The 16,869-nt window shown below is 45.1% G+C and overlaps 1 protein-coding gene across 3 annotated transcripts in view; it reads left to right on the top strand.

Moving 5' to 3' along the window:
• SHISA6 (shisa family member 6) overlaps positions 1-16,869 on the top strand; it is a 259,546-nt gene that overhangs the window by 10,149 nt on the left and 232,528 nt on the right. For all 3 annotated transcript variants that reach the window (XM_042802651.1, XM_032992102.2, XM_042802652.1), the window contains exon 2: positions 5,652-5,812. In XM_042802651.1, the coding sequence (XP_042658585.1) occupies positions 5,652-5,812 (161 nt within the window). The remainder of the gene's footprint in view (positions 1-5,651; positions 5,813-16,869) is intronic.

Genomic DNA, 16,869 nt, shown 5'->3' on the forward strand with positions numbered 1-16,869 from the left:
CCCATGGGGCAATTAAGAGCAAGGAATTTCTCCCCATGGGCTCAGGAGACAAGCAAATCACCATGCTGGAATTGCTGAGGTCAGGAAGCTAAGGCACTGACAGTGGCTGTGGAAGATGGGAGTGTTTGACAGTGTGAAAGTTGCTGTAGGAAGAGCCCCTTACGAAAATGGACCTGGAGCTCTCTCAGCCTGGGTCTGCTGTCAGTGACATTTCTTAGCCTGAAGAAATCCCACTGGAGTCATTGTTTTAATCTGGGTCTAGAAGGATCGGGATCAGCACCTTAGCGGGGATTCTCTCTGCTGTGTTTTGAGTCTATTTCTTTATGGTGTTTGGGTCTGGACCCTCCAGCGGCCCAGTCTGGTTTGGCTACACAAACTCTACAGAATCACAGAATTGCTGAGGTTGGAGGCACCTCTGGACATCAACGAGTCCAGACTCCAAGCAGGGTCCGCTAGCCCAGGTTCCCCAGGACTGTGGCCAGCTGAGTTTTCAATGTCACCAAGGATGGAGACTCTGTGACCTGCTGGGACAGTCTTTCAGTGTTTGAACACTCTCAGTGTACAAGAGTTTCTTCTTGTGCTTAAGTGGCTTTTCCTTTATTTCAGTTCATGCCCGTTGCCTCTTGTCCTGTCCCTGGACACCGCTGAGAAGGGCCTGGCTCCGTCTGCTTGACACCCTCCCATTAGTTATTGATACACATTGCTAAGATCTCCCTGAGCTGTCCCAGCTGTCTCAAGCTCTGCCACATATATGAGATGCTGTAAACCCTTAAGCACTTTTGTGACCCGTCGTTGGACCCAGGCCATGATGTACATGCAGAGCCCAGCACTGGACACAGCACTCCAGATGTGTCTCATTAGTAAAGAGGAAGGATCACCACCCTCAGGCCTGAAAAATCATTACTGATTAACTTACCTATGGCAATCATTACTGATTAACTTTCCTTTCTCCCCTCCCACACGTCCATGCTAGGATCGAGAGATGAATAACCTCCATATATCTGATGGACTTCACACCCTGCCTGGTCTTTACTGCAATTTGTTCCTGTCCGTTTCCTCCACTTTATACTACTCTGCTCACTTTCTCCTTGTTCTGTTTTGATCTTCTGTCATCCCTGCCATTGCCCCTCTCTCAGTTTGCCTTGCCCTTCACTCTCTTTTCTCTTTTAGCAAAGTCTATTTTCATCTTTCAACATCAGGGCCCCAGCTGATGTTGAAATGATGTTGATGAAACCTTGCTACTGCTTTCAGCCATCCCTTTTGGCCTTTTATATTTCCTACAAGACCTGTTTCGTTTTGTTTTGTTTTGTTTTTTTATCCTTTTGAAAATGGTCACAACTGCTTTTTTCGCATTACTGTCCCTGTGTTCGTCCCACTGTGTTTCTTCCCAAAGTATTCACTTAGTCCAGAGTTGCATGAGAGCCTTCCCTGCTGACGTACCTGAGAGCAGGACCTGACCTGCTCTGCTTTGGGATGTCCTGCAAGACATCAGTAGGTTTTTCTCCCATGCTGCTAGTCCAGCACTGGTCTGGAACGACATCCCTGATGTCACTGTGTCTATTCTGGGTTTACATGGAAAGAAGCTTTCGTGCTCTCACATAAATGACGTTAATGAAAAAGCTGCCATAAATCATTATCTCAGGATATGATTGTACAGTGACGCGACTCTGACTACTCCGTCTGCTGCCACAGGTAACACATTCCAGTGAGTGAGGTTTGTTTTCCTGAGATAAGAGATGTGTCGTCACAGAAAGATTTCTGAAGTGTCTCATAGCCTTGTGCAGGTGATTACGATGCTGTTGACATCAGTGGGACTAATTGGACCCAAATGGCTGCACACACAAGACCCAAATATTTCAGGTGACTCTATTACTCTATTATTATTGAAGCTTTTGCAGTGACAGACAGCTGTACCCGAGGGACTTACACCGACCAAATCCTTTCTCAGTTAAGTGTGACCGACCTTCCACCAGCGTGGGACTTAGCCCTGTGCTTTATGGAAATAAACTGGATCACACACAACGGTGAGATTGATTTGGCAAGGAGCTAACCAGTTTGATCCAACTTTGGCTTTCTCCTCCACCTATAATGTTTTGTTCTGCTGGTGCTGAACAGTCTTTTTTCTCTCTCTAAACATTGAAGTGGAGGACAAAGAGTGAACACTCAGGGCACATGGTTTGGTGTGTTGAGGGCGTAAGAAGGTTACACCTTCAGCACTGCTGAACTCACGTTGTTTTAGTCCCATACACTTATGAGCTAGGTCTGCTTTTGATAGTTAGGTTCAATTTATCTCGTATATAGTCTGACATGGCAAACATTGCTTTCCTGAGTATCACCTGTGATTTCTTCAGTTTATGTGACAGTAACAGTCTCCTCCTTTCCATGTGGCTGGCACCTGACTAGAAATCATTTTCTTGTGATGTTGCGACCAACAACTAACCCCCAGAGTAGCTCTAATTATTCTTCCTTCAGGATGAAACCCGAAGAAGATATTAAATTTGTTCTTATCACCTGAGTTGTGTTTATGTTTGTGGTAAGGATCAGTGAGTTCAGATTCTGGCTGTAGCCAAGGAACAATCAAGCATAGTTTTATGAGAAACTGTTCACAAACTGAAATATTATCCTGTACACATGCTTTTGTCTTCATGGAGGGCAGCAGGCTAAGGGTTTGGCTGTCAGGAGATAATGATGAGGTAATTCTCACCAGCTCCAATTGTTCCGGAATGTATTCACTTTAATTGCCTCAATTATTTTTAGTGAATGGAAGTAAACTGTCCATCCAGGAGGTAGGGAAGCTATGTTCTTAGACTGTATCAAACCCCATTCAGAGAGTAATAATAGTAGGAGAAGGGACAACAGGATCAGGAGAAGCAAGGTGACCTGCAGTGTAAGATGGTCCTGGACTCAGAATCGTATCAGAATTTAGGTTCAAAGGGAGATCTGGAGGTCCCTTGTCATGCCATGTGCTTAAAGCAAGGCCAACTTCGATGGTAGAGGAGGTTTTTTGGGGTCTTATCCAGCTGAATTTTAAGATGTCCAAGGATGGAGATCCCTCAGCCTCTCGGGGTCCCTGTTGCAGTGTTTTGCTATTCCACTGTGACTTTTTTTTTTTTTTTATAAACAAGTGGAATTGCCCTTATTGCAACATGTGCTAATTGCCCCTTGTCTTCTTTGCCTTACACCTCCAGGAACAACCTTGCTCTGTCTCCTTTGCAGCTCCCCATTAGTGGGATGTAGGTCCTCTTTTATCCTCTCTTTGTCAGGTTAAACAGACTCAGCTTTGGGGAGAACTGGTTTGTACTCTACATCCCACCAGTACCTCCAGCTCCACTTTCTCATCATTGAGTTTCTTGTACTGCCTCTGTGCCTCATCCCACACAGCACCTTCTGAGTGTACACCAGTCCCTGACCTGACCTTTCCTGCCCAGCTGGCTCTATTATATTAAGTGGTATATAGTGTTTTAGTGTTATCCATACTGTCATCTTCTTCTGTACTCTTGAGTGATTGCTCTCTTGACACTAAGAGTGTCTTCAACAAGTGTTCAAAATGAGCCCAAGCCACTATGGGCTAGTAAATAATGGTCCTAATACAATCTCTGTGATTGAAAAATGAGTCTTAGCATTTCTGTACTACAGATACCATTAAATGGTCATCTCATGCTTAGTATATCTTGGAGATGTGTACTAAGGGCTCAGTTCTGCCAACCTGCTGTCTTTAGAAAATGTGTTGTCTCCAATGGGATGTACTGGATGCTGGTGCCAAATAGACAGACCTCGTTAGCTTCCCACATCCTCCCCAGTCAGGGAGATCTGTAATGTAGTGGGGAGGTATTTGCCTAGAAACGCCGTCAGGATTACTGGTGGATGAATGAGTCCCCTCCTCAGGAGGGACCTGTGCAGTATTGCATGGGGAAGGGACCTCAGGCTCCAGCTTCGGGTCCTTGTTCCGCCACTCACATTCTGCACAAACTTGGGCAAGGGAGCAAAGCTTCAAACATGTCCTGTAAGTTGGTGACCAGTTTGAGATAACCTTAGGCACGATTGTAAAAGATGGGGAGCACCCACAGATCCGTGTCAATCAATGGGAATTCAGTATCTTTTGGAGAACACCAAATACCAGTTCCTCTTCTTCAGTGAGGAATTACCCCGGGAGCAAACAAAAGGACGCCTGGCCTGGGACAGGGCTAAGGATCTATCTCTTATTGCTGCCACCTTCACCTCCCTCTGAGCCTATCTTAGCATGAAAAAATACCCATGCTCTCATGTCCCTGCATGTGACAGCCACTTTACTCCATAGGTATCAGTACATGTGCACATATACATATCATGTGATTGGTTATATCCTCTGTGTCTGCTCTCTCATAATAAATAATCAAATAGGTTAAAAATATTCTGTACAGGGTGGTTGTGAACTAATGTAATCCTCTTCTGGAGCCTCGGAGATCTTCCAAGAGTTTCTTTTGTAGAGCACATTAGTATTGCAATTCATTATGCACAAGGATAGCAGTCTGTAGAGGAAACGATTTGGAAAATGGAACAGACTCGGGTCCCAAACTATTTCTCATATGAAAGACCAGAAATACGGCATTTAAGGAATGATGTGAGCAACACCAGCATCATTCTCATCAATATGCAATGAAGGAGGTTCTCCTCCTTACATCTTTCTTGGTACCAGAGGTGACATTAGGCATATTCCCTCTCCCACGTGAAAAGAACCTTTCAAACTCTGTCATTTTTAAAATGCTGCTGTTCCTTATAATCCACAGAAGACAACCCCTTCCTCCTTTTCCTATGGGTCAAGCGATAGCCTGTGGCTGCACTAAAAATCAGTGCATTTCATGCTATAATTGTTCCACTGTGTCCATGATATTCACAGAGGAAAAAAATCTTTGAGTATCCACTCATTCAAGGGAAAAACATTATCTGCAACTGAACTGTGTGACATTTCTTTTTCTTGGGGAATAGCAGAGAGACCTCAGTACCTTTAAATAAATCCCTAATGGACAAAAAGCTAGAGGTAGGCTAATGGCTGTGTTGACATTAATCCATGAAAACTGTTTAGTCTTTTCTTCTGGACTGCTGGTTCTCCTTTAAGAAACCCACTCCCACCACTGCTGTGTATTGAGGTTCTTGCAGAAAAAAAAAGAGGATTTAAGGAGTGTGGGGAACAGATTCCCAATCTGATTCAATCTTAAAGAAGTTTGACTTGGGCAGGGCAGTTTTGGTGTAACCTTTAGAAGATCACAGTGCCTGAATCTTAGTGCTCTGCTGTGTTTGGTGGTGAGTCTTTACGAAAGCAGTGCTTTATGCTGGGGAGAACAGTTCATCTGCACTGTCACTGACAGCAAGGAAAATGATGGAGAGATAACATAACCCTGGGGTGAACTGGTGGAAGCATACGAAAAACGAAACAATAGCCAGGCAAGCCTGTAACTACATGTAGCAGACACGTAAAAACCCCCTAAGCTTTTAAGTTTTTTTGTTTTGGTTTTTTTTTTTTTTTTTTTTTTTTTGTTATTGTTTTTTTTTCTGTTTATGGTAGAAATCCAACTACTGCTGGGTTTGCACAGTGATTGTGGAAGTGAAAATACTGAATGTCATTCTAGCTACTGTGTGAAAATACGTTTTTTTCCCTATTTCTCTCTCCCCAGGGCTCTGGCTGACATCTTAAGGCAGCAGGGACCAATCCCAATAGCACACTGTGAAAGAGAGACTATCTCGGCCATAGATACCTCCCCCAAAGAAAACACCCCAGTCAGGACATCTTCCAAAAACCATTACACCCCTGTGCGCACCTCCAAAAGTAACCCAGGTAAGTTCTGCTTTCCTGCTCTCTCTCTTCAGGGGTGGGTGTACCGATGGCATGTTAGAAGTCAGCAGAACACTTTACAGTAGTGGATTTTGTAAACCTGACGTTAGGATAATAAATGGCTTTAAAAGGCAATCAGATAGAGCAGAGGAGTGCAAGGATCAGTGGTGATGATTCTTTAAGGTTTTTACTGAATAAAGTGACTGTTCTCTCTAGGCATTTTAAAAATTCAGAATCAGTGAGGTATAAATTCAGCTTATACCAAAATCCTTGTATTAAGCTTAGAACATTGTGTATTTCCAACAGAACACTTATGCTAGAAAGCATAATTGGGCTCTTTGCACAACAGCATCTGAGAAGAAAGAAATCCACATAATTGAGGCTACCTTATTCATTCAGGTGAACTATAGGCATGTGCTGAGAGGAAAGTGTGGAAGGTAACCTAGAGGGTATCCCAGGAAATTAAAGACACTGGTCTGAGGTGCTCCAGGAGCATTGGTCTGGGAATCGGGACATGTAAATTTTTTTTCTGGCTTCTGCTGGCTGGGTGAATTTGGTGAAATCATTTGACAGCTTTTTGCCTTGATTTCCCCAGTGGCACAAGGATGCCAGCCTCTTAGGTCTATTGTTCTGATTTATTTAATGCTTCACATATTGATAATTGTCAAAACAATGTCTTGATGGTTGCTGACCACCTTTATTAGGTGGGACGTGGTTGACTTGCCATCACTTGCCATCTCTCAGTTACAGCTGGATGTGTGCCTCAAAGACACGCTCCCATTCAGTTACAAGTTATTCAGCTGCATGTAGAAGATTCTGGGTGGCGTTTCCTGGCCTGTGTCACCTGGCAATCAAAGGAAGTTTTGCTAATGGTCCCTGCTGGGGAAGCTTCTGAAAGAAGCTAGCAGGAGCTCAGACTGCTCCCCAACCTGCGGGGCTTGATGTGCTCTGCGCGACTGGGGACAGTGACTGGTTTCTGTTGCCTCGTGCAGTCACTATTAGAAGGGTTTTGCTGCAGTGTGCATCACCCTACGGAGACAAGACCAGGTGACCGTGTTCTCTGGAAGCCTTCCCTGCTGCTGGGAACAAAATAATTTCCATGAGAACTAAGAAGGATTTCATTGCTGTCCAATTTTCACTCAGAGGCCAGTGAACCCTGTCATTTTGTATGCCAGAGATTATACCTGTGAAATAAAATGTTGGGCTGGCGAACAGTTTATGAGGTGAGTTGCCTGGAAAAGGAAGGTGCTTTTGCATATCTCGGGCTTGGGACTGGCTCTTGAGAGGGCTATGTGATTCTGCCTGAGGATAGAAATGCAAGATATAAGAGTTTATGGCCAGTGAACAGCTATAGACACCATCAGAGAACAACTCTGACATAAGCCTTATGATGACATGAATCTCGTTCTGAAGACACCCTGTTTCTTCCCATTGGCTCCTGGTGGTCAGTGAGGACAGGCAAATTCTGGATGAAGATGCAGAAGAAATTCTTTGCTTGCAGCAGAAGAGACCAGCTGCATACTGGAAGTCTGAGTTAGGTGTCCTATTTAGGCACTGTTAAGTCTGAGAAAAGGCAAATGGGAAGGTTTGCGAGGGGAATTGCTAATTGCAGTATTCTTCTCTGGTGTCTTTTGGTAGCTGATGGCTCCAGTGGACATTTTTAAGACTTACAAGTACATTAGTGGAGGCACACAAGGATGCGAGGACCAGAGCACAAGTATTGTGAGCGGGGTGCTAGTGCAGATGGTCACACTACAAAGTGACCGTACCCCGTAAGGAGTCTACTTGGTCCTTCCTGAGGACTGGGACATGAGATGAGCAAGGCAAAATGGCTGGGAGGGAAAAAGCATGTTGTTAAAGATGACAGTCTGTTCATTCAGCCTCTGCTTGCCTGTTTGCCCATATTGTGTGAAAGAGAAAAGCCGTTACAGTTCAATGAGGGCTGAAGCAGGCAAGGCACAGGCAACAGGAGCCCACTAAAAGAACAGTCAGAAACACAACTACAAAGACTTTACTTCCAGCACAGACCTCCACAGCCGCTGGCAGCTGGAAGGGTATCTGATCGCTTCTACCTCGGGGCAGCCAGTTGGACCGAATGTCGCAGTGAGCCCTTGCCAAACTGGGAAGGGAAAACTTGCTCTTGTAGCTTGCCCAAAAGAACTTGTTCCTGGCTCAGTTGTGTCCGTTATTAACATGTCCTCATATATCACATGAGACAGAAAGCTAATCACTTACAAAAGATCACGAGCTCATAAAACAGCTATACATTTAATGTTTTTTTATAGTGTTTCATTCGCAGAATAGGGCAATGCTCTGTTGTAACTATACTCTGTTACTCAGCTAATCTTCAGATTATTGTGGTAATCAGGAAACTGTATAAGCGAATGCTAAAATCTTTTAGGTTGAGAGGGAAGTAAAAGTTGGAAAACAAGAATGGGTTATAGCATATTAAACTAGAATAAAGCTGGTAAGCCCCAGTATGGAAGTAGAAGAGGGGTCACCATCAATACTTGCTTTTTGGGAAGGAAGGGAAGAAAAGAAATAAAAAGAGGGGAATGGGGGACAGCTTGGGGAAAATATGGAGGCAGTTATATGTAATAGCCAGATCCAGGCAAAGCACCGCTCACTGGTGCTGCAAATTGGCTTGAGAAGACCACAGCTGTAGGATTTTTCAGCAGGATCTGAAAAACGTCAGGTCTGCTGGCTGTGGTTTGTCTCAGGACTCCAGAGTACAAGAGGTTAAACAACCAGAAAGGACTATAGTTGTTACACACAGGCTGAGATTGAGTTTCGTATTTATTTTACTTGGAACTTTTGTTTCCAAACTTATAACTAGAAGGATGCCCTTAAGTCTTGCTAAATAGACCATAGCTTCATTTTTCCATTAGGCTTGTTTGGTGTCAGTGAACGAAATGATTGTGGGTGACAATGACAAATTGAGGTGGTCTGTGTCTGAGGCAGTAGAGTCCAAACAAAGCAGCGTGTGCAGGAGCTGCTGAGGGCATGCCTGCGGCACCACAGATGACTGAGGGAGAATTCAAGACCGAGGCAAAGTCCTCAGTGTATTTGCCCAGACACTTCATAGTGGGTGGTTTCAGAACTCTAAGCTGGGACGGGAGGGCCTGGTGTTAGGTCTGGTTTGTGCTTCTCTGTTGAGCTTTGAGATAGAAGAACCCAAGTCTAACTAATGCTTGCTAAAGGGAAAGAGTGAAATAGATCTCTCTGCCCTAGACACGGAAACAACTGTTGTTTTTCAGGCATGGCATCTGGTTTCAAGAACACTTCAGCCTACCACTTTACAATGGCCACCTTCCCCAAGTGATGTGGGAGCCAGCTATTTATCAGAAGCAGAATACGTTTCCCACATTGTATTCTGCTGAGCTTCAGTGTCCCAAGTGTCTGAAGAGCATCTCTCCAGAGATTATTGTCACTTTTGGTTTCCTCTAAGAATCAAGCTCATGACCCTTTGAGATGACAGGGGACAATTCACCTCCCCTTCCACCCACGCTCACTTCCACTGACATTTCTGTTCGTTGCTTCTATAGAGTGCTGCTGTTTTGGTGGTGGTAGGCTCTTTGCAGATAAGAAAAGCTGAAGACTGTGCCTACAGACTGCTTGGGTCAGAGCACCTCTCCAGCTGTGCACCACCTAATTAGTATGAGCTACATCACTCTCTGTAGACAGGAACGCTCCTCCAGCCCACACAGACCTCTTGTTAGCTCAGTGTTTGCTATTGTGAGTAACAGATAAAATATGATGAATCTGAGATTACAGGAAATCCATCTCATTTATCTATCCATTGGCATTTTTGATGTCTCCGTCACAGTAGCACCTTTTGGGGTGTTGGAAGGAAAACTCTAGCAACATTTCCCCTGCCTTTTCTCCTCGGCCCTGTTATCTATCCTGACATCTGCTATGAAAGTCGGTGCCATTCATTTGTTCAGTGGATGGCCAGCAAGCATAGACAAGAACAAGGATAGATGGGAGAAAGGTCAACAGTTCCTGCCGGCGTGGAAAACGTCATACATAAGCAGCAATATGCTCCCATAGAGGAAGGTGCTGCATTTGGCACAAGAGACAGAGTCTGAGCCAAAGGCAATCTTCCTGCAACATCCACAGTCAACTGATGTGTCAGAAAAGATGAGGGCAGTTCTCGTGACAGTGATGCTGACGGACATTAGCATTAGTGGAAAAATTAAGACTAAATTCTCAGCTCCAATACCATCCTTGGATATGTGAAAGCTTCCTGAAAGATGCAAGGGGTTGGTTCGTTTTTCCCAAAACGTGGCTAAGCAAAGCACCTGCAAGATGTAGTCCCCACAGAAATTGTCAGATGGGGGTTTTCCGACTGCCTTGGTGATGGAAGGGTAGTCAGCTCAGGACTAACAGCCATGCAGGGAGTCGCCTCATTACTGTTTTCCAAATCAAGACCAAACCACAGAAGAATCCAAGTAAGATTCTGAAATAGGTCTTTAGTTGGTGTAAATCAGTGATGTAAAACAGTCATGGGACACAGGCTTGGTTTAGGTATATCCTTATGGGTCAGGGAGGCTTATGGTCCCAGACTCACAGCTGGTACAAATCTATGATGCTCCAGGACAGCACATGGTCTGAATTGATCATTTATTCTCCCGGTCTCATTCTGTCTCTTCCACATTGGCTCTTTTTCATACAATTCACCTTGGTGGTACTGCCAACCTATGAGATAGGGGATACTCAGGACCATTAGACTGATGCAGGAAGTTATGTGGGAGGAGAATCTCTCCAAATATGTTCAGGACAAGGGTATCCTTGCTGCCACTGTGCAATACTGTCAGTAGTGAAGGATCCCCAGATGTCACCTACTTGAGCATGAAACAGGTAGGTAAAATCTGTGCCTGGAATTATGCTGCTTCTGACTACCTTCAGGATCAGGAGGCTGTTAAGTGCAATGACAAGACTTTTTTTATACTTGCTGGAGAAAAGACTCTGGCCTACTTTTGTATTCTTTTGGCCTCTTAATTCTCAGAATATCAAATTGCATCACCAACAAAATATGCTGGTCTGAAACCAGCTCCAGATGTGCCAGCAAAGAGCTGACCGCAGGGGTAAATTGAGATAAGTTTCCAGTGTGAAAAATCTTCTGCTATTCACCTGTGCTAGGGACAGGGGTACCTGCAGGTGTGAAGAACAGCTTATTGACAGGATTACCACTTTGAATGCAGCAAACAACACAGGCTAGCGCTCTGATTAGCCTGATATATCTGGGGAAGGCTTTTAATAAGCCATTTGAGTCAGGATGTTCCAGAGATGTACATATTCAAAGTGCTGTTTTCAGCAGTGCCTTCCACCCAGAGGCATATTCTGAGCTTGTTCTGAATGTGAACAAATGCAGGAGAGGCCTTTAATCTTTATGGAAATTGTAGCTAACATCTCTAGCCAAATATAGGCAGAACAGCATGGGGAGTACTTCCATCCTAATCATCGCACAGGGGAGGAGATTGCTGATCTTGGCCCTGCTCTCCCTGGGCCACGGGCTCAGCGCAGGCTCTGCCCAAAGACCAGGGTGAGCCAGGGCAGTCAGCTGCTCAGATTTCCTCCAGGTTATACATGCCTTCTCCCTTTCCTCTCTCTCCTTTCCCCCAAGCCTCCAGCTGGTATCTGCTTCAAATTGCTTCCTTTATTCATTCACTGAGTTCTGTAGCTTCTCCCCAAAATCCCCAGCAACTATTTGAATTAATTTACTGAGGATCAGCGTAGAAATGTATGTTGAAGGCGTTCAAATTCCCTGCTGTTTCACAGTTTGTGTTGTCATTTACAGCTGTTCAGGGGAATACAAAGCAGGTGTAAAATGATCCCCCAGTCCCTACAGTAGCATTTTACAGCCCGTGTGCTCTGTTGTAAGAAACTAGTTAAGGTGCAGGCGGGTGAAGAATTAGGGAAACGACTTGGAAAGCACCCAGAGAGTTCCAGGAACAGGGTTTTTCTTTTCTCCATACTTCTGTTGCCATTCACTGACATTTGAAAAGAAAGAAACAGGACCAGCTTAGAAACCTCTAGGATCTGTAGAAGATAAGGCAATTCAGTGTCACTCCATCTGCTTTTCCCTCCAAGAACACCCCTGTTATGGTAAGCCCCAATGCTTCCCACATCTTTCCCTCCCAGGAAAATCCCAAACGGGTTAATACATTTTCTGAGCCAACCGAAAATGTCAGATTTTTCTGTCTCAGATCATTTTGAGGATAACAGTTAAGATCATTTTGAGGGTAACAGTTACTCGGTGTCCTGGCATCCAAAATACCATTGCCAAAAGGGACGATCAGCCCAGCAGAGAGTGGGGAGAGGTGGGTGCTGCTGGAATTGATGCAGCATAGTTAAGATAGGACACAAGCTGCTATCTTCTTTGGCATCTAGGTTCCTCACTTATTTAGGACCTAAGTTAGTCTGTGCAGTGTTAGACAGCGTAGGTATTCATTCACCCTTAATACCAGAGTAGATGATGCCCTTTCACTCCCATACTCAGTGACATTGCCAGTCTCTATTTTACAGATGGGGAAATGGAGCACAGAGAGGCAAGGGCCTTACTTCGAAGGGTTCTTAGGTGACCATCTTCCCTTGACCTCAAAATAAATGCCTAAAGCCTTGTAAATACCTCTCCCTAAGTAATTTATGCACTTTGCCTGGGTACTGAGAGAGCAGTTTTGCCCTGGGACCACCACTCTCACTTCAGGTTGGCACCTCTCAGTGGGGATGTGTCTGCAGTGTGTGCTTTAGTCCTCTGAATGCACGGAGATGCTTCCTCTTGCACCTTCACGTGGGCACAGACCTGCCTCCTTCAATCCTGTACCCTAACAGCAAGCAAGAGCTTTTACACTTGCATTGGAAAGCAAAGGCTTCGTCCCAATGTGCTTGTAATCCAAGAAACACAGGAGAAGGGACAGGTTGGAAGGTTGGGTGAATGAGCTACAATGCAGTGAACTTAATTGCCCTGATTCCAAATGGATCTTTTTCGCTGTTAAATATTTCTATGCTTATCCTTTTGTAATCTTACTGGTTTGGACATCCAGCCTCCCCTTTCTGTTGCTGCCAGAGGTTAGGAGCTGGTGCTGTGCAGATATTCAGTCATGAGCAGCTGTAAGGGTCAGCCTGCCCACTAATACTGACAAGTAGAGCCTGTGATCCCCAGCACTCCCCGGAGCCAGGCAGCATCCTCCTTCCCTCGGTGAGACTGGGGCTGCACCTACTTCTGCCTATAGTTATTGATTTATCGTGGTCTCCTGAGTGTTTTACTGAGCTGTAAAGTTTGAGGGTAATCTGAAAAAGAACCTTTGGGAAAACTATATCCCACTAACAAGACACATGAGACAACAAAATTTCCCTACTGCAAATATATTTATCAGTGAACTTACTGGAGAATAAAAAGCAACAACATTTGCAACAGATTCTTGTGTCTCATGTCCAAATCTCTCCCGTGACTGATGTCAGGATTTCATGTGTCAAAACAGCTAACGAGTTACAAATTCGAAAAAAAATAAAAATTAAAAATAAAGTAAAATAAAAAAAAAAACACCAAGAAAAAAACCCATTCTGACTGTTGCAGTGAAAAAAATGGGTAGGTGGAGTGTGTGCGTATATACATATGTATGAGTATAATGTCTTGATACTCACATGAACCACATAGCCACGACAGAGTAGCAACATCCAGAACTACAGGATAAATATCAGGTACCGGCTACAAGTGTTCTGGTGGAATTTAGCATTCATTCGATAGAGTGCAGTCCCAGACCCACAAGGCCAGGCACCGCAGCACTTATCATCCACGGCAATATCTAGGGAACTGTAGGTTACTATGGTAGCAGCTTTTTTCTTTTTTTTTTTTGTTTTTTTTTTTTTTTAAGAGACTAATGCAAGTTGTGAGCAGGAGAGAGGATTAAGCATATAGATTTACTTTGAAACAAAGCCTCACAGTGAAAGTCACCCTAATGAAGACAATACAGCAAAACACATGGAGAACGTGGGAATTAGTTGAAGCAGGCTTTTCTGGCAGCGTGATCTGGTGGAGAGGAGGCATTAATGTGGAAAAGGTCTGGGAGCCTAATGCAGGGACCTGCACGTTGCAGGGGACAGGGTGGCTGTGGGCATGTGCTGCAACACGCTGGGGGGTGCCCCCGATCGCGCCAGGCGGCAGCAGCAGCAGCTCCCCGTGCCTGGTGCCACGGCTGGCTGCTCACACAAAGGAGTGGGAGCGCATGGTCCTCCTTGCCAGACCCAGGCTTCGCTATTTGGAGCAGTTGCTAGGTTTAAGATCAAATCCTGGGGCTGATGGGACTGCGGGGTCCTGGGGAGCGGGACTGATGGATGCAGGAGGGTCAGAGTAACACTGACCAGGAGCGGTGAGAAGGAGTTACGGAGGATGGAGACTGTGTGTGTGTAGGAGGTCCAACCTGATTCGTTTGGATGCTTTCCCAATTTCCGAATCTGTACAGCTGGATTGAGGATGGCAAAGAAATACTGTTCTCAAAACATGCAAAAGCAGAGGTGGAAAGAGTTTTGGAGCATAACACCTAAGGGGGTAGGCCAGTTTATGCCCTCGTTCTGTGTTGCTCGCGCGACAAAGTCTGCGTTGTGGGTTTCAGCAAGGGATGATGTTTAAGCCAGGTGGTTCCCCTCATGCTGGGCTCTGTCCTCCCCTTCCAGATCTGGGAAAGGCCTGGGAGCAGAGGACCATCAGGTATCTGGCACAGGTATTCTGGAGAATTTGGAGTGCTGTGAGAAAGGGCAGGACTGGGAGATACTCCTTTCCCTGGAGAGCACCGGGTGTCTGAGCTGCTGTTGTCATGCCGTGTCAGCACTCACCAGCTGCCCAAGCTCAGGTCCTCTGGGAGCACCTGGGAAACAGGGCTGGGGGCTGGTGGGGGACGCTCCAGCAGTGGGAGGGCAGAAAGTCACTTGGGGCTTGAGGATGCAGTAGGCAAAGGGAGTCGTGCTCCTGGCTAGGTTTTGATTTGAGGCCTGACCTGTGTCTTGGGTTGGATCTGCAAGCCTGTCCATTCTTCCTCTCAGGCTCCAGTTTCACAGGCAGCTGAGTCAGCCTAATGGCTCTTCTGCCGTTGAAGCAGAGGTCTCAATCCTCTTCTTACATCCTCTGTCATGGCCACTGCCCTCTGCGCTGACTCTGGTGCTGTCACATTCTTCCATCAGCTGGTTTAACTCATTAACCCAGCAAAATCAGCTCAGGAAGAGGCTGTATTATGAAACATAGGAGTGCAATCAGGAGCAGGGCTGAGAGGGATTGCCCTGTTTCAGCAGTGCTGAATTTGTAACCGCTGAGCTATGTCCCATGGAGCCGCAGACTTGAGTAGGATCCTTAGTGGTTGCCTGTGAGCAAGCGTGCAGGAGAGAGCCTGTGCTTAGATGCTCTGGGAACTTGGTGTCCAACTGGGATTGACTGTCAGCACCTTCAAGGCTACATGCACTTTGAGATGAAGGGGGCTGAGGTTCAGGCCAGCAGGTTTGGGGTTTTCCAGAACTCAAATTAGGCATCATGGTGACAATTTACGATCAAAACAATTCTGCCTGCAGTTCAGGTATTTTAGTTTTAATCTGTTCAGGAGTTTCCCTGGGGAAAAAAACAGCCAAGCCCACTGTCTAACCAGCTGTTCTGTCCTGTACCATTCTGCAGTTCTACTGGGTGCTGTGGAAGGATAAAATGATTTCTGTAGCAGGTTTGCTTCTCCCTGTTTGCCTCTATGTGTCTTGCTAGATCAATTATTGTTTGTAAAATGCATTAGATCTCCAGATGAAAGGCAGAAATACAATGTTTTCTTCCATTAATCAGAGCAGTTTGCAGAAAACATCCATTAAAATGTTAAAGCCAATTTGCAACTGGTATTGACAACAATTAAATTGGCCTCCAGAAGGTAATGCAACTAGTTGCTTTTGACACTGTGAAGAATGAGATCTTTATAAGGACATTCTACGTGTTGAGCTTCTCCCATTTCATGATTGCTGATCCTATCACACCCTATAGAAGTGTAATCAGAGGTGAGGATCTGGAAGCAATACTCCATTAAGAATGTGCCATAATCAGTAAGCTTTCCTTCCCCTCTTGTTGGACCCCTGTCCAAATATTGCAACTGAATCTATGCTCTGCTTTCATCACTATCAGCTTAATTTATTTGCTTCCCAGTTGACTTTGTTGACTTTAAAATTATGCAAACATGTACTGAAACAAAGGTTCACTACTTTATTCCTGACATTAGCACCAGGAGCAGTAAACTCCACAGCTGACCAGTGGCCACAGCCTCCATGAAGAGCAGTGGCACCCAGGCTCTGCAAAGCTATAAACTCTTGCAACCTTGTCATGGAAAATGGCTAGCTCAGCTTACAGAAGTGTAAGAATAAAGGTGATACTGGGGGAGTCATGGTTAACTTCTCATTAATCAGTCCTTGAGTATGTAATGGGTAGGTCACCTGACATCCAGATGCATAGCTTTTGGAGACCTTGCAGGACCCTGGCTAGGGGAAGTGGGAGCATTTACCAGCAGAAGATATTGCTCAGGTCTCTGAAAATCTAGTTGATTAGTGTTCTGTTTTAGGCATCTAAATCCTAAAAGGCTTAGCCAGTTGACTCTTATTGTCTTGTCTCAAGCTCTGCTCAGCCAAATCAGAGGGTTGAGGAAGAGTCTGAAGGGCTGCCTTCCCATTTCTTTCATCAGTGTTTCTCTACATGAGGCAGCTTTGCTTCTTCACAACGCTCATATCTCCAGAGTATTTCCACATTCTGGGATGTCGGGGGTGTTTTCTGGTGGCTTTCAACAAGAGGTGTTTTCTAGATTGAAAGATGGCAGGAAGGTTTGGCTCATGTTGAAGATCTGAAGACAGCTTTTATTGTTGGCTGCAAACAGCTTTTATCATTGGTGCAGTTCCTGTTCGTTGTGTCATGTCACCCATGTATGTGTAGTTTGGGAATTTAGTGACTTTTGCCTCACCTCCTCTTCTCTGAAGCTTTATTACCCTCAGAGCAACTTACTTGTTGCAGGTACCTGAAAAGACTCCAATGTAGCTATTTATATGAGCAT

This window comes from Tyto alba, unplaced genomic scaffold (genome assembly GCF_018691265.1).
Source record: "Tyto alba isolate M040663 unplaced genomic scaffold, T.alba_DEE_v4.0 Super-Scaffold_39, whole genome shotgun sequence".
NCBI lineage: Eukaryota > Metazoa > Chordata > Aves > Strigiformes > Tytonidae > Tyto > Tyto alba.